We start from the raw sequence: 17,040 nt of genomic DNA, 5'->3' as shown, positions 1-17,040 counted from the left end.
TGAAGGGCCCGAGTAGGCTCAGGTGTTTCACTGCCACCCCACAGGCTCACCTTGAAGGAACCTACTGCAGGCACTGGAGATGCCTCTGAAAAGCTCAGGGTCAACACATCCCACCATCTGGCCTCGAGGGCACCTGCTAAAGGGGTGAGGGAAACCTCGGGAAGGCTACAGGTCACCACATCCCGCAGCCTTACCTCGAGGGCACAAGCAAAAGAGAAAATCCTTGGAAATGCTTCGGGACAGCAAGGAACGAGTTGGCTGTGCAGGGGCTCTGCACAGCACCACTCTGTCCTGTCCCGTCCTGTTGCATGCTCTGAGCACTGTGGTGTGGCCATCTCACCACCAGCACCCATGTCACAATGTGTCACAAAGGTCCCTTGGACACCCTGCCCTGTTTCATCCCATCTGTGATGCCCATCATGTCACAGAGGGCCCAGTGACACACTGCCATGGGCCCTGGGGCCTCCCCCAGCCCAGCCAACCTGCCCCAGGTCAGAAGGAATCCGTTCTCTAAAGCACCTAAAACAGCTGGTAACCATCATAGATATGGGGTGTGACAGAGAAAAGCAACACATGGGCAAGGGCATGAATGCTGCTCTGAGCCCTTTGGTCGGAGCTGCACCGAAATCTCTGGCAAGTCCTCGCCCCAGGAGACTCGCCACTGCCCCGAGTCCTGGCAAGGGTGGTGTTGTCTCCTACCCCAAGCAACTGTGCCCCCCAGGACACTTCTCTGCCAGAGAGCAGCCAAAGCCAACGTGCACTGCTGACTGTGCTCTTGCAGGGGGGCTGATGTGAGCAGCAGCTGGAGAAATTGCTGGCAATGCTTGGCACCTCTCAGAAGGCAGAAGCTGTTGCTCCTCCTGGGAATGATTTTTACATGGAAGTGATTCCCAGCAGAACAAAATCATCTTTGCTGTGAAGGCACAGAAGAATCTGGCATTTAATAATCCTAAATTCAGGAAACCAGGAATGCACATTACTTTCCTTTGCTCAATGCAAGTAGTTTAAAATCAAGTTGCAAAGTTCCCAAGTTAATTGAAGCAACCTGAGAATGTAAAATACTTGCAAGTTTGCTTCCCATGCAAAACCAGCAACTCCTTTGCTTTAACAGGGTCCATTGAGAGTCAATTGCAAAAATTAAACACTAAATAGAGGGGGGAAAAATAAATTGGGCCCTGTTTGTTTTTCACTTTTCTGTTAAGGGCTAATAATATAATAATTCTGTTAAGGTATAAAAGCTCTCAAGGAATGGAAATTCACTCAGTGTTACAAAAGCACCCCAAACAAATAAAGATATTGCAAAAAACACTACTCCTCCCTTTACTGATAGATAAGTGGCCAATAAAGTACAGCTCTCCCCTCTTCCTCCCTGGATGACAATGAGTACCTCTAACAGAAAAAGTCGTAGATATTCTTTCTGCCCTCCATAACTAAAGTTGTGCCAAACCACAGAGGCTGCCTTCAAATTGGATCCAATTTCAGCCCAAGCCTCTCACCTTCCAGACATCTCCCTCCCCAACATCCCCACCAGCACCAAATCCTCCCAAACACCCCCTCGGAACCCCTCAACATCTTCCCTGCCCCAGCACCCCTGGTTGTCCAGATCCCTCTGCAGAGCCTTCCCACCCTCCAGGAGATGCCCTGCTTGTCCTGCACATGCCCTGGGGTGGCACTCAGGATGATCCGCTGTGTGACCTTGCCCAGTACCGAGGTCAGGCTGCCACGCCCGTAGTTCCCCACATCATTCTTCCCACCCTTCTTGTAGGAGGCCTTTCCATTTGCTCCCTGCGCAGGGTCTGTGCTCCTTCTGCCAGCCCCCACTGACACCCCGCTGCCCTCACTCACCCTCACAGATGGGCTGGAGCTCTTCCTGCTGCCCCCTGATGTGCCCCGCACAGAAGGCAGTAAATAAATAAATTTGCTATGTGGCAAATCCACAGCACCAGTGCACCGACTCTCAAAACTGTTCACTATTCATATATTTCAGCAAAGGCAATAATGTTCATGGGCTACAAGTTATATAGTTCTCTCAATTACTAGTATTCTGGTTTTTATTGATTAAATAGTTCTCTTGCATCTTAGGGTAATTAGCATGCATGCTTGGCCTTCCTTAACTTGCCTGTTTCCTTTATGTCTGGTTTCTGTTTTCTGTTTCTTCTTTCTTTTATAGTTGCAGTTTATGAAGCTGCAATTATCGAGATGTTAATTTAAGCCCAGCAGTACATCCCCCCCACCTTGCTCTGGCTCAGACACCCTCGGGAATTGGGTGTCCCACCTGCCAGTCCTCCTCTCCCATCCCACCCCAGACCTCAGACCCGCATCCCACCCTGCCCTGCTTGCCCCTTCACCAGCAGACAGCTGGTGCCCTGACAGAGCCATACCCAGCTCATGCCATACCTCATGCAGAATGTCATGCCTGTGCTACTGGAACATACCAGGGGGATATGGCTGTCCATGCCCAGCAGCAGGTTCATGACAGGCTGGGAAGGAGAGAGCAAGTTGCTGCAATGTGGGGCTCAGTTCAGCACCTAAAAACAACACTTCCCCCCAGTTCTCCCTGGTGAAACCGAGGCACAGATCTCCAGATGCTCAGCATCACCCTGCCAACCTCAATTATCCACACCTTTGGCATCCCTAGCCTGCTGGGGAGAGACTGGAGGGGCTAGAGCTGTGCCCTGAACCGGGTGGTATGGAGACTGCACCACACAGGTGCTGGTGTTGTGGCCTCTGCAGCTCTGCTGCACATGAGTGAACCTACACTCAGCCACTGGCTTCCTGTGGGATGGGGTGCAGGGATGGTCAGTGCCCAGCACTGTGGCACCCCGGGCTTCTGGCAGTGAGCCAGGAGTGCTCCCCGGTGGGGCATGACCATCCCAACACCCCTCCACCTGCTGCAGGAGACTCACACCCATCCCATGAGGCGGGATCTGCTCTTTCTTTCCCCATGGCCAGCTGAGCCACTCCCTATGCAGAGGACACCAGCAGGTTCTGGACTGTCCCAGCTGCAGGGCTTGGTTTTGGGAAATCCTTTCACAGGAGGCAACCAGCTCCCCCCAAACCTGAGGTCAGGCTGAGACCAGACACACCTTGTCACATGTGGCTTCAGTGCCAAAGCAACAGACCTGGGCTAGACAGGGCAGCATAAAGGAGTCTCAAATCCCCCAGACCCGGGGCAAGCACAGCTGCTCCTCTGCTGCCCCTCTCTGCTCCCTGTCCAGGTGCCCTGGGCCCCTCTAACCCTGCACAGGGAAGACGTCTCCCTTGCCAGTCTCCCCTAAACCCCAGGTACTGGAGATGGTTCCTCAGGTCCCCTACCTGTGGCTGTGCTGTGGCTCCTCCTTGGCAATGGTGTGGGGGTGCTCAGTGAGGCTGAAGGGCAGTGGCAGCAAGTGCAGAATGCTCTTGCTGTGCCTGTGGAGGGCAGGAGCCTCGGGTGGGTGGCAGGGGACAAAAGATCTTGCTCAAGGCAGCACCCCAACACCCACAGGTTTGCACCCCATGGCATTCCCTGGTTTACAGCCCTCAGAGAGGGGTCCTGAGCCCCTCTACTGATGGGCAAGGCTGTGGAGGGGGCTCAGCAGTGTCGGCCCCCCAGGGCAGACACCTCCATGCCTGTGCCTGGCACAGTAGGACACTGCCAGCACCCATCTCCCCCAGTCCCACTCCTGCTGCCCCTAATGTCACCTGAGCCAGGTGCAACTCACGGGCCAGGAACTCGCATGCTGAGAGTCCAGTCAGAGGACAGGCACTCATAAGGGGACAGCACCTGCCTAAGATAGGGACAAAAGGTCAAAATCTCTTCTCAACTACAGCAACATAACGCCTACAGAAAGTTACTTCAGATTTACATTGAAGAAAACATAGTGGACTTCAAAAAGTCTAGTTCTAAATCCTCTCCTCATCATCAGATGAAAGACTGCTCAGAGTATTTTACAAACAAGCTGCTTGATTCAGCAGTTTTAGAAGCTTTGAGGAATGCAATAACATGGTAAAAAGTAAGGTGAGACTGATGATAGTTCTCAGCTATTTTGACAACAGCCTTAAGATCATCCATGTGAAAGTGATGAAATTCTGCTGCTAGTCAGAAAATTAAGAATTCTGTGCATGTGACCTATGCAGAATTTTTATGCAAAGGAGTTCTGGATTGCTTTAACAGTATATCAGAAGTAAATGGAGAAAAAATGACTGTACTTCAAGCTCCTAAAAGTGCTCGAGCTTCTTGTTTTACTTGCAGTGACAGGTCTTTTAAAGAAGAATGATTATAGGGTTTGCAAGGTTTCTTATGCAACTGAAAATCTGGATACTTAACCAAAGGAAACAAACCACAACTTTATGTAGGTTCCTGTACATGGATCCAGATCTCTGGCTGTGTAAATTAACTTAACTACCTCCAAATCCCAATGTCTCAGTCAAATCAGACAAAGGATTACCATAATGTAAACCCAACAAACTTCAACAATTCAATTTTTTTAGAGTGGTATGAGTTAGCAAGTTATTAAAATAGAGGTTCAACTGAGAAATTAACAGAGATCAAAGTTACCTCTTAGAACGTACTCACAAGGATTCTGATGTTACAATGCCTGGATACAAAATAACGCAGGATCAGAACTGAAAAGTTCCAAAACAGACAAGAATCTACCCAAATTCAAATAGCCTTTGACTGTGCTCTCCCCTTCTGAGACCTCATCCACCTGTGTTATATCCCTGGCTCCATTCTTTCTTGGACTGTCTCTGAGCAGCCAGCACAGTCTTGGCTTGCTCTCTTGTGGCCAACATCAGAGCTACAATTATCCTGGCACTGTTCTGTTCCAAGGACCTCTGGGAGTGGCTCCTCTGAAGTGTGACAGTTTCCTCAGATTACAGTCACTTCCAGCTGTACCCAGTAAATGACTCAAATTTCAACACACAACCAAGTTACTGTGGTTTAACAGGTTGCCAAGCATCAGCTGAGACACAGAACCGAGCACACGCAGATTTCCAGCCCTCAGCAAAGCATGGGAACTTGGCACTGCTGAGCCTCGAAGGCAGGATCAGTCCTACCCTGTCCCTCTCACATCTGTGAGCTCATCGGACACAAAGGTACTGCCAACATCCTGCAAAGAGGCCTTCGAGGCTGACGGTGTTTTCAGAAGGATGGCCTCACATTTTCAGTGTGCTTTTAAATGCAGCCCTTCACAGCTTGAGCTGGGTTATTTGAGGAGACTCTTTTGGCCATGTGTTTGCTAATAGCGGATGGCAACTTCAAATACTTTCTGGCATCAGTGACTACCACCTGTTTTGTAACTGTTTACATTGCTCGTTGGGTAATTTCTGTTATTTTGTATATTTTTAAAAATGCCAGATGCTGAAAAGGTGAGGACTTTAACAAACTGAAATATTCCTTGATCCTTTATTGTGTCAAGCATTATTAACCTCCCAAAATAGTTTTATGCTAGTAAAAAGTAAAACAGCTCAGAGCACCAAAGCTGGCACAAAAGCACAGACACAAACAGACTGACCAGAGAGGTCACCCTGAACTGCACTGCCCACCCAGCTGTCAGCCAGATCAGCTCCTGCTCACCTCACCACCTCTCTGGAACAACAGAGCAAGTACATCCCAACCACAGAAATACAGCAGTTCTGAAATGAGCTTGAATTAAGATGTCACAGCTCTGCACAGAGAGGTAAACAGTGCTGAGCTTGTCCCTTGCTGGGATTTAAATACAGCTGCTCTTATTGTGGCTATGACTGTAACATCAGGAGTGATTTTGTTGCAGGAATCCATTCATTTTAAAAAGGACTTACCAAAAGCCCGTTCCATATCAGGAGAAGAATCAACAGTTTATAGTAAGACCAGAAGCTGAAAACATTCCACATTGGCTATTATGTCTCAAGACCATTATCACTGCTCTTCTGAGCCAACTGATAACACTGAGTGATGGATTTAATAAACATTAACTGGATTTACTACTGAACATAAAGGGGACAATCATTACAGAAATTATACTTTGACTACTGGGTTACCTGATCATCAACCTTTGTAACATATCAACAACAAATAAAACACTCAGGCAGCAGAGGGGCAGATTAAACAAATTACTCAACAGGAGTGACAAACTACAAAGCACACTGAGCAATATCACCAGAACTCTTCTATGTGACCCAGACATGTGCATTTCTTCTAGAACTGGAAGGACAAGCCTCAGAACCACTCCAGCCCCTGGGCAACAAATCCCCAGCAGCTTCAGTTCATCTGCCTTGGGACTGCCAGAATGACACAAGTGCTGGTGCATTGCAGAGGAGAATGGATCAGCCCCCTGACCTGTCCCCCACGCGATCCCACACGCAGCCAAGGCAGGGCAAGGTTGGAGACACAAGTGTGTGGTTGCAGAGGGAGGCAAGAGCAAGACTGACCTTTTATGAAGATGTAACCTCAGTTTCTCTTTTTGTTAAAGGAAAATAAGCATAAGATTTGCAAGTTACTTTACTGTCAAATATTCTTATGGTCAAATTGTCTTTTGTCATGCTTCTACTGGGAGCCAAAATCCTTATTCTCTCTGAGCCACTGCCAAAAATGCCAGTCAACATCATGGTCATTCCAACCAAGCTCATGGATACCACCAAAACAAGGTGTAATGTTGCTCACAAGTTCTAAGTATTAGCAAAATATATAACATGTATGATGATGTGAGCCACAAAGAGGCAAAAGTCTACACTCCTACCTCGCTTATGAAAGTAGCAAATATTTCAATTAATTCATGAAGATTTGAACTATATTGCATTGCAGTTTTAGCACAAGGACTAGGGGTAGAAATATCATTAAATTCTACAGCTGAGCTGTCAGTAGCAGTCTCTGAGTTTGGAATTATTCTTGAGTGTTTAGAATAATAGTACAATGTTTAAAAAGAAGGGATAAAAGTGAGACAAAAACCCCCACTGGAATGTTCCTACAGCAGCCACCTTGACAAAGTCTTACACAAAACTCCCCACTGATTTCCCCTCATACTCATTAACAAATATATCATCTATTTTGTGTGAAAATTAGCAGACCTCTGATTTCCTGAGATATGCATCCATTCAGTAATTAACTTGGTGAATAGAACATGTATTTCCTTTCATAAGTAAATCAGTTTCTTCCATTAATTTTGTGTTTCTCCTTGGTGCTACTGGAAGACATTTTCAAAATCTCTTGTCACAGTAATTGGCTCCTGATACCATTTCTCAACCTAAATTTGTTTAGCATAGCAAATCATGATCACATTATTTGTCCTTCTCTTGTTGTCCTGTCACTTAAGTAACTTCTCCCATGGTGTTTTTATAAAGACAGGAATACAGATGCATCTCTGTGATATATCTACAGCAGAAGGGAAGAGATGGAGAAACGTTAAGACCATCCTAGGTGGATGGTCTTAAACACTGACCTTATACAGTAATAAAATCATAGCATTATAGAATGGTTTGGTTGGAAGGGACCTTAAAGCTCATCTTGTTTGAACCTCCATGCCATAGGCAGGGACATCTTCCACTAGACCAGGTTGCTCAGAGCTCCATCCAGTCTGGCCTTGGACACTGCCAGGGATGGGGCAGCCACAGCTTCTCTGGGCAACCTGTGGCAGCCTCACCACCCTCACAGGGGAGAATTTCCTCCTAATATGTAATGTAAACCTGCCCTCTGTCAGTTTGAAGCCATTGCCCTTGTCCTGTCACTGCATGCCCTTGTCAAAAGTCCATTTGTGTTGCAGAAACCTGTAAGAATAACGAACATAATGAGACATGTGATGTTAGTATCTGTAAATAACATATCATTCACATCTCCCCTGAATATCTTCAAGCAAACCGCTCAAAGGTGTTTGAGAGCCCCAGGGCAGCGCGGGGTCACAACACACCACGCCATTCCTTTCCTTCCCCGGGTGTTCCCTCACGCTCCGCAAGGGACACAGTTTCCGAGCCTCATTCCAAACGTCTTTTCCACGTTCGGCCTGCCCCGATGCTCTCACGACTCCCGAGAGTGTCTGTCGCGACCGGGGGATCCACGACAGCCCCGACTGTCCCCGCAGGGGTCCGGCGAAATGCCGCGCGCCCGTGCGCGTGCTCAGCCTCGCCTGCTGATTGGTGCTGCGGCAGGCGCGTGCTCGGCCTCGCCTGCTGATTGGTTCTGCGGCAGGCGCGTGCTCGGCCTCGCCTGCTGATTGGTGCTGCGGCAGGCGCGTGCTCGGCCTCGCCTGCTGATTGGTGCTCCGCGCGGCCCCCCCCCTCCCGCGCACGCGCTCTGTCGCTGTCGGCCGCGGCCGCAGAGGTTTGGAGCCTGAGGGGTTGTCGCCGCTGTCGCCGCTGTCGCCGCTGTCGGGTGTGAGCGCCCGGTGCCCGCCGGGGGGATGTCGGGCCGTCCGCCGCGGCAGGAGGACGGGGAGAGCGCGGCGCTGCGCCAGAGGGAGGAGCTGAGCCGGCGGGTGAGCTCCGGGCGGCGCGGGTCGGGCCGGGCCGGGCCGGCCCCCGGGTGCGATCGGCGGGCGGGAGCGGAGCGGGGTCTGCCGAAGATCGGCGATCCTGTGCCCGGGATTGCGCTGTCGGGCCCCGAGAGCCCCCGCGGATAAGCCCCCCCGTGTCGCCTCGCTGGAAACTTGTCAGATTGTTACTTTGGCTCTTACTGCTCCGAGTTGAGATTGAAATGGCAGGTGAGGCGCAGTGAGGTTTTTCTCACAAAATCACAGAATCTCGTGTGCTGGAAGGGACCCACAAGGATCATCAGAGTCCAACTCCTGGCCCTGCACAGGACCCGCCCCAAGAGGCACACCATGTGCCTGAGGGTATTATCCAGATGCTTCTTGAACTCTCTCAGATTTGGTGCTGTGACCACTGCCCTGAGGAGTCTGTTCCAGTGCCCAAACACCCTCTGGGTGAAGAACCTCTTTTTAATATCCAAACCTCCCCTGTCACAACTTCAAGCCATTCCCTTATATTCTGTCAGTGGTCACCAAAGAGAAGAGATCAGTGCCTGCCCCTTCTCTCCACCTGGCTAGGAAGCTGTAGACTCCCATGAGGTCTCCCTTCAGTCTCCTCATCTCCAGGCTGAACAGAACAAGTGACCTCAGGCACTCCTCACAGGACTTCTTCATATGGCTTCTCTGTAATACCGACATCATCCTTATCTGCCCAAAAAGTCCCAAGGAATTCCAGTCACTGGGGCTGGTGCTTCTCATGAATCCACTCCCTCTTCCCTGGTGCCCACAGCTCTGTTCAGTATGGAATCTGTCAAGCCCCATGGAACTGCTTTCTCTCAGAAAATACTCATTGCTATTTTCCAGTGTCCGAAGGGGCCTACAGGGAAGACAGAGAGGGGCTCTCTGTCAGGAACTGCCGTGATGGGACAAAGAGCAATGGGTACAAATTGACAGAGGGGAACTCTAGGTTACATTTTAGGAAGAAATCCTTTGCTGTGAGTGTGGTGAGACACTGGCACAGGTTGCCCACAGAGGTTGTGGATGGCCCAACCCCAGCAGTGCTCAAAGCCAGGTTGGATAGGGCTTTGAGCAACCTGCTCTAGAGGGAGGTGTCCCTGTCCATAGCAGTGGAGTTGGGACCAGATGGTCTTTAATGTCCATTCCAACCCTTTAACATTCTGTGATTCTGTGGAAAAAGGGCTTCTATATGGCCATATGGTACAGACAGCCAGTGGTGGGTTTGGTTGCCTGGGAAGCTGCAAAGCTGGGATGTAACAAAGCTGCAGGTTTGGTCCATAGCAAAGGATGGCAGTGCTGGTTTGCCTGTTGCTGTTGTGGATGCAGCTGCTGGAGAAGTTGTACTTTCAGTGTGCCATGTCTAGTTTGGCTAACCTTGCTCTGGGGCAGGTTCCTGCTTTTGCACCAGTTCCAGGAGACACAAAGGAAAAACAAAAACCCCATATTGTTTGGTTCTAACAAAAAGCATTAAATGCCCTCTGACCAGACCTTGTTCTGGTTTTTGGCTTTTATGGCAGTCTTCTTACTGCATTTTACCATTCGGGGCTGTCCTAAGAGAAAATGGGAAAACTTGTCACATGTGTCTGTGCAGAACAGAGGGATAAATCCCAGTAAGGAAGTTAAAAAATCCAGAGCAGTGGAAGGGTTTCCATTACTCTTCATACAGTTTTAGTCATTAGATTTTCATGAAATTCATTTAGGATCTGGAGCATATCTGTGATTATAAAGTATATTCTTGATATTAAGCTACATTTTGGGTTCTAAAGTTATTTGATGTTGTTTTAATTGTGTACATGTTTTCTTCTGGGAGAGAAAAATGTGCTCTCTGATTATAATAGTTAGAGATACTATGGCTTCCCAGTAGTGATTGCTCCTGAGGGGAGGAGAAATACCAATGCATGCCAGATAACCTGTTTCTAGGGCAGTTGTTTTAAGTATTTAGTTGTTACATTTATTTTCACTTTGTTTTCAGTGGTTTATTTGGAGAACAGCAGATGTATATGCAAGTAGCTGTCTTAAAATATCAGTAAGAGTGTTCACCACTAGGATTATAATACAGTGTTTTATTTTTAATATTAAATTCAAGTACATCTTTTGCCTTTCAGATTAAAGAGCAGAAGGTTGTAGTTGATGAGCTTTCTAATTTGAAGAAGAACCGGGTAAGTATTTACAAATTTGCTTTTGACTGTTTCATTTTAGCAGAGAAATAAGCATAGAGATAAGAGGGGAGACAAAATCAGAGCATGTTGTCTTTTATTGGTTTTAATACAGATTTTAATAGACGTGTGATCTGCTGTTCTCAATTTGTCCTGCAAATGATTTGGTTCTGTGTTCTTGTGCAGTGTAGCACAGGATGTCGTGTGGGTCTTTTGCCTTTTTATCCGAGTTATTTCAGTGAGATGCTTGAGTTGATCAGATGACTTCCTGAGGTATTCTTAGTTTTTCTGTGCATGTGTTTAAAATAGAGTGTGATCTCTCATGTGTGAGGGAAAGAGAAATGCAGAATAGTCAGGTTTGATCATTAAATATTTTTGATGGTACAACATTCTAATGTTGGTGTTGTTAGGGCAGAACTTGGACTTCTGGCATTACAGTGAAGGGTTATTTCAGCAGACCCACACCAGCTTCTCCTGCAGTGGTTCCACAGTTTGTTGCTTTGACTTAACACAATTTTACAGCAAGTTTTTTGTTTTACAGAAAGTTTATAAGCAGCAACCCAATAGCAACATATTCTTCCTTGTGGACCGAACAGAAACGCTGTCTCAGTGCAAAAGTAAGTTTGCAGTGTAGTATGAAGTGGTTGAATATTTAAAAGCTGTATTTGTAGCTGATTTCAAAGGGATATTAAAATGAAGAACTGGCAGGTGTGTGTCAAGTACAAAGTAGAATTCAGAATCTTGTTTGTTTTTCTGACTGGATAAATATGAAAATGTTTTCACTTGATTTATGGATGTGATAAACGTGCAAGTGCTGAAGGTGGAGAGATCACCTGCTGCACAGGGGAGTCATTATTCTCAGTGCCCTTTGGGGAGCTTTATAGTGCTGTGTCCCTTAACAATCTTTGTAAACAGCGTAGGATGAGGAGAAAAAATAACAAGTTTAAATTGGAGGTTAAGTGAGAAATCTTCAGTTGAAAGATGGATCTGTGGGATTACAAAGATAGGAGAATGCATAGCAGAGGGGATGATGGAAGAAACATTAGAAATGCATAAATTTAGACATATAGATTTAATTTTCTGGATTGAACAATTGCTAATGTCATTTTCTTTTGATTTGGGCTAACAGTGTTGACATTGTAATTGACAGTTCCCTTTTCTTACTAAAAATGTGTAAGTCATAGTGATTATATAGGCAATAGTTGGCCTATTGTAGTGTGGTTTTCTTTGGGAGAAAAAAATTATGAAGGTTGTGTAATTAAAGAGGAATATGCTACAGTGAGCTATAGTAATGATGGAACACAAACATAGCACCTTGGTTAATTAGTGGTTTATGTTTATCACTTTAATTGAACAAGTGGCTGGCATTACTAATTTCTTAGATATACTCATAAACTTTTCTGTGCATGACACTGATTATTTGTACAATTGTCTCTTACACAGATACATTAGATGAATTAAAGAAGGCACACCAGGAGATGGAAAATTCAGAAAAGGCTAAAATGAAGAAATAGTTTGTGTGAATTCCAAGTCACCATGTGTGGTATTTGTTGTGTTGTCACCTTGTGTAGCCAACGTGCTATTCCTGATTTCCTCAGTGAGGACACACTCCACCGTCTTAGAAGAAGAGGACCAGACAGTGGCCAACAGTTGATAAAAACCGTGTCAGATCTCTCCTACAAATGTCTGTTTTCTGGCCATGTACTTCACTTGAGGGGACAGGTGACTCCTCAGCCTCTGGGAGATGCCAATAACAATGTTTTTCTTTGGAATGGAGAAGTTTTCAATGGAGTGCATGTAGGAGATAAAGAGAATGACACTCAAGTCATGTTTTACCATCTTACCTTATGCAGGAGTGAGGAGGACATTTTGTCGCTCTTTTCATCACTTCAGGGTCCCTGGTCTTTCATTTATTACCAAGCATCTGGACACAGTTTATGGTTTGGTAGAGATTATTTTGGTCGTCGTAGTTTGCTCTGGCAGTTCAATGAAGGGGCTGACAGTGCTTTCTGTCTCACATCTGTAAGTGGTTATTCTGAATCAGGCAACCAATGGCAAGAAGTCCCAGCTTCTGGAGTCTTCAAAATTGATCTCAAAGCTTATGCAACAACTAAATCTTTGTCTTTAACGTTGTTTCCATGGAGGTACAGCTGCACAGAGGAAGCAGCAGAAGAAACTTGCATTAATGTTCTTGACCAAGTGTCAAAAGACTTGCCAAGCCACGTATGTCTCACAGTGAATGAATCAAAGCTGTGTCTCAGAGCACCCATTATCCCCTTAAATAAAACAGTTTCTGAAAAGCCAGGTGAATATCCAGGCACCAATATTAACAACATTATCTCTGTGGTTTCTGTAGAAACCCTTCAAGGATTCCTTGCAGAGGAACACAAGAAAAGATTAGTGTGCCAGTTTATTGATGTTTTAAATGAAGCAGTCAGGAGACGAGTTCTGTGTCTCCTTAGAGATGAAGATCAGGAAACAAGAGAAGTTCCAAGCAGGTCTCAAAAGAAAGCACATGTTGCAGTGCTCTTTTCTGGTGGCATTGATTCCATGGTAATTGCAGCCCTTGCTGATAAACATGTTCCTTTGGAGGAGCCAATTGATCTTCTCAATGTTGCTTTCATGTTAAAAGGACAAGCCAAGGACAGGGGGACCACTAAAAGGCTTTCCAACCATGAAGTACAGCCTGGTTTGCTTTGTCCTCCAGAAACCTGCCAAGATGGTGATGCTAAAACTGGTGCTCATTTATCTTGCTTTGATGTTCCTGACAGAATCACTGGTAGGGCAGGACTGAAGGAATTAGAAGCCATTAACCCTTCAAGAACCTGGAACTTTGTGGAGATTAATGTTACACCAGAGGAATTGAAAAAGATGAGAAAACAATGCATTAATCACCTAATCTATCCACTGGATACAGTGTTGGATGACAGCATTGGCTGTGCAATTTGGTTTGCCTCCAGAGGGGAGGGTTTTGTTAGTAACCAAGGAGAGCTGAAACCATATAAAAGTCCTGCAAAGGTACTGACTTTTTTGTTTGTTCTTTGTCTGCCTTATGTTTGACCTATGAATGTAAAAACAGTTCTGTTGATTCAGAAATCAGGTGGGATCTTTGCTATTCAAAAGGTTTCTGAAATTCAGTGGCAGAATATATAGAATAGTTCTGTAATTACAGTCTTTGTGTAATTCCAGAGTTGAAAACTGCATTCAGCTCTCTTGTCATGTAGTCTGTATGGCTTTTTAGTGAACTTGGATAAGCAACAATGTGACCAGAAGAAAAATAACCATCATTTATCATTTTCAGTGTGTCAATTCCAGTAGTGGGTAAGAGCTGTTCAGTCCAAACAGTGTTAATTAATTAATGAGTAATACTGTTTTGCACCAGCATCCCACCCCTTGTAAAATTGCTATTTTCTTATTTAGGTATGTAATTGATGTGACAAAATAGCAAATAACAGAGGCAGAAGAGATGACTACTTGGCATTTTTTGTAATTAGATTCTGAATGACAAATACAAAAAGTAGCTCTTTTCATAACTTATTTTCACGTATGTAGTATTAGGTAAAATATTTTTAATAACTAGATGATTTTCTTGGGAATTTGATTCCTATTTCTCTCTTCCCCGTTTCTGATGGTTTGTGTAGGGAAGAATGAACTGTTTAATTTCAGGAATTTATGAGCCAACTGCTGCATTTGTGGTTTGAGTACCTTTCTAATAATTGCTGGATCCTAAAACCTCAAGAAACCCACCAACAACAGAAACCCCAACAAACACAATAGTTTACTTAAAAAGGACTGTAGCACACAGTGGATACAATTGACAGATCTGCTTAAGGACGTGCATCTCAGGTTTGCAAAACATACAAGTTCATCTTAGGTCCAGAACACGTTGAAATGGGTCATGAATTAATAAGGCATAAAACAAAAGTGCCATTTTCCCATCAGCTACTTATGACTCTGTAGGTAAAAAATTAGTTGGCCTCTAACTGGTGTCAGATTAGTAAAACATACTTGAATGCTTGTTAAAAGACTTTCACTTTTGTAGTGAATTGCTGTTGAAGGCACAGTAATGGGCCAGATTTAATAGTGGGTTGTGTACTTAGTGATGCAGGCAGAGCATTATGAGCCATTTTTACTTTGTGTAATGCATTTGTTACTAACCCAGTAGCTGGTGAATTAATAGTGAGCTGGGTGTACATTCAGATAACTAGGCCATATGATATAGACATAATCTTTGGAAACAATGTTTTTCATAAAGCCTGGTGTTTAACAAATGCTGTTTGTTATACTAGAAACTAACAAAGACATTCTTCAAAGACACTGCTGTATTTGTTATGCATAGGACATTACTTTGATGTTTCTTTCTTGCATGAGTAGCAATGTTTGTACCTTTAGGTCTGATGGGGAACCCGTTGCAAGTTTCCAGCGACTTTATTGGAAACTGTTTCAGACATTGTGTATGTGTAAGGCCCTTGGTGATAGATGGTATCTTTAGACGACTCTATTAAATGCATTATGCTAAAGATGTAGGCAAACATTTAAGATCTGTTACATATTAACTTGCATAGATACTAAGATTTGTTTTGTTCTGTTTCCTTAGGTTGTGCTTACAGGAATTGGAGCAGACGAACAGCTTGCTGGGTATTCTCGACATCGTGTTTGCTTCAAAAAACACGGCTTAGAGGGTCTGAATAGAGAACTTGAAATGGAGTTAGGTCGCATTTCTTCTAGAAATCTTGGTAGAGATGACAGGATTATTGGTGATCACGGAAAAGAGGCCAGGTATTGTAGTTTTAACATGAAGCAAAACTGGTTTTGCAGGTTAGATGCAGTTTTTGACACTCCAGCAGAAAGCCTAATTGAAACTTGTGTGTTTTATTGTCTCTAGCTCTGTTGCAATTTTGTTAACGTGTACTGTGTTGTGGAGTGTTGTGGGTTTGTTTTTTAAAAGGTAGTCTGTAGTACTGTGGAAGAGTCACTTAAGGAAATTTAGTAACTTGATTTCCATCTAGAAGTTTTAAGAAGCCGTTGTTGAAATAGCCAAAATCAAGTAGGTTTAATAATTTTAAGTGGGACAGTCTTCTGTACAACTTTGAGGTTTTCTGGTGTGGTCACCTGGGGACTGACTTTGGAGAATGACAACATAATGTAGAAACTGTCTGTTCTTGTCCATGCAGTAAGGGCATGATCAATATTCACTGTGTTTCCTTGTGTTAAGTCTAAACAGTTCAAGAATCCTTTTATGTGTGTTTACTTCCTTCATGCTACCACCAACTTGCAAAAGATTTCATAGGTGTTTGTCCAGTAGCAGAGGCCACTCAGGTGCACGGGAGGTTTTTTCATGTGATGTTTATGACAATGGTTTTCTAAATCTGTTTTTAGCTGCACAATTTCAGTTTCACAAGAACAGTTGCAGTGGTGGACAGGCAGTGCTGTTAATCATGCATGAAATTAGGTACCAATGCCTGGAATTCAGAATGGTGTCAGAATTTGTTGTGTAAATATTTTTGTTCCAAAGTTACAGTGTAGCTTCACACAGTGGTTTTTTAATACATAAAAGTTACCTTGGAAAGTGTTACTTAAAATTTCATCTTGCTCTTTCATTGTTCTTCATGATTTTTGTTTTGTGTAAACCCAATATTACTGATCCTCGTTCTTATTCTTCTCTTGGCTTGACTTTTGAAAATTTCCAGGCTTCTGAGTGTAAACATGATATATTATGGGGCTTTTTTCTCCAGGACAGTGAGAATTATCTCAGTACTGTGACAATAAGATTTAAGGCACATCTATAGTTAGGAATTGACACAGCCTCTTTGCATGTAATAATAGGGAAAACCAAAACCATTTGTATGTTTTTAAAGGGTCTTCCCCACATGTCTTTCTTTCAGGTTTCCTTTTCTTGATGAAGGTGTTGTTTCATTCCTCAATTCTCTGCCTGTCTCAGAAAAAGCTGACTTGACTCTCCCTCGAGGCCTCGGGGAGAAGCTGCTGCTGCGCCTCGCGGCCCGGGGGCTGGGCCTGACAGCCTCGGCTGTGCTGCCAAAGAGGGCCGTGCAGTTTGGATCTCGGATTGCAAAACTGGAGGGCCACAGTGAGAAAGCATCTGACACGTGCAGCAGATTGAAGTTATTTTCAGTAGAGGAATTATAGTGCTATAACTTGAGGTGTTGTGTATATTCTACATGCAAATTCAGTAAATATTTGGAGTTTTCTTACAATGTTTGGTCTGGGTTTTTTTTACACACTTGGACATTATTATTATTAATGATCAAGATAATACATGTAGATGTGTACTTATAGTAGAGACTGACTCTGAATGCATCTCTAGGGGGAAGGGAATACTGGGGTTTGGGGAAGAGGATAGCCAGAAATTGGCCTTCCCACTCTTCCTAACTGATGTCAGTGTTGCAGGAAGTGTAGTAATCTGTCTAAGCTGTCACAGATACTGA

General features: G+C 44.8%; 2 protein-coding genes across 2 annotated transcripts; both read left to right on the top strand.

The window, feature by feature from the left end:
• The first annotated feature begins 8,241 nt into the window (after positions 1-8,241).
• On the top strand, positions 8,242-12,126 carry ASDURF (ASNSD1 upstream open reading frame). Its single transcript, XM_071562591.1, has 4 exons — positions 8,242-8,429; positions 10,544-10,597; positions 11,136-11,211; positions 12,038-12,126. Exons 1-4 carry the CDS (start codon positions 8,355-8,357, stop codon positions 12,106-12,108), a joined length of 276 nt encoding a protein of 91 aa, XP_071418692.1. The 5' UTR covers positions 8,242-8,354; the 3' UTR covers positions 12,109-12,126.
• Positions 12,127-12,130: 4 nt separating this feature from the next.
• On the top strand, positions 12,131-16,803 carry ASNSD1 (asparagine synthetase domain containing 1). The gene is made up of 3 exons (XM_071562590.1): positions 12,131-13,612; positions 15,192-15,373; positions 16,480-16,803. Exons 1-3 carry the CDS (start codon positions 12,131-12,133, stop codon positions 16,739-16,741), a joined length of 1,926 nt encoding a protein of 641 aa, XP_071418691.1. The 3' UTR covers positions 16,742-16,803.
• Positions 16,804-17,040: the final 237 nt, after the last annotated feature.

The sequence above is a fragment of the Pithys albifrons genome, chromosome 8 (assembly GCF_047495875.1).
Source record: "Pithys albifrons albifrons isolate INPA30051 chromosome 8, PitAlb_v1, whole genome shotgun sequence".
Taxonomy (NCBI): domain Eukaryota; kingdom Metazoa; phylum Chordata; class Aves; order Passeriformes; family Thamnophilidae; genus Pithys; species Pithys albifrons.
This window is presented reverse-complemented; position numbering and strand designations above follow the sequence as displayed.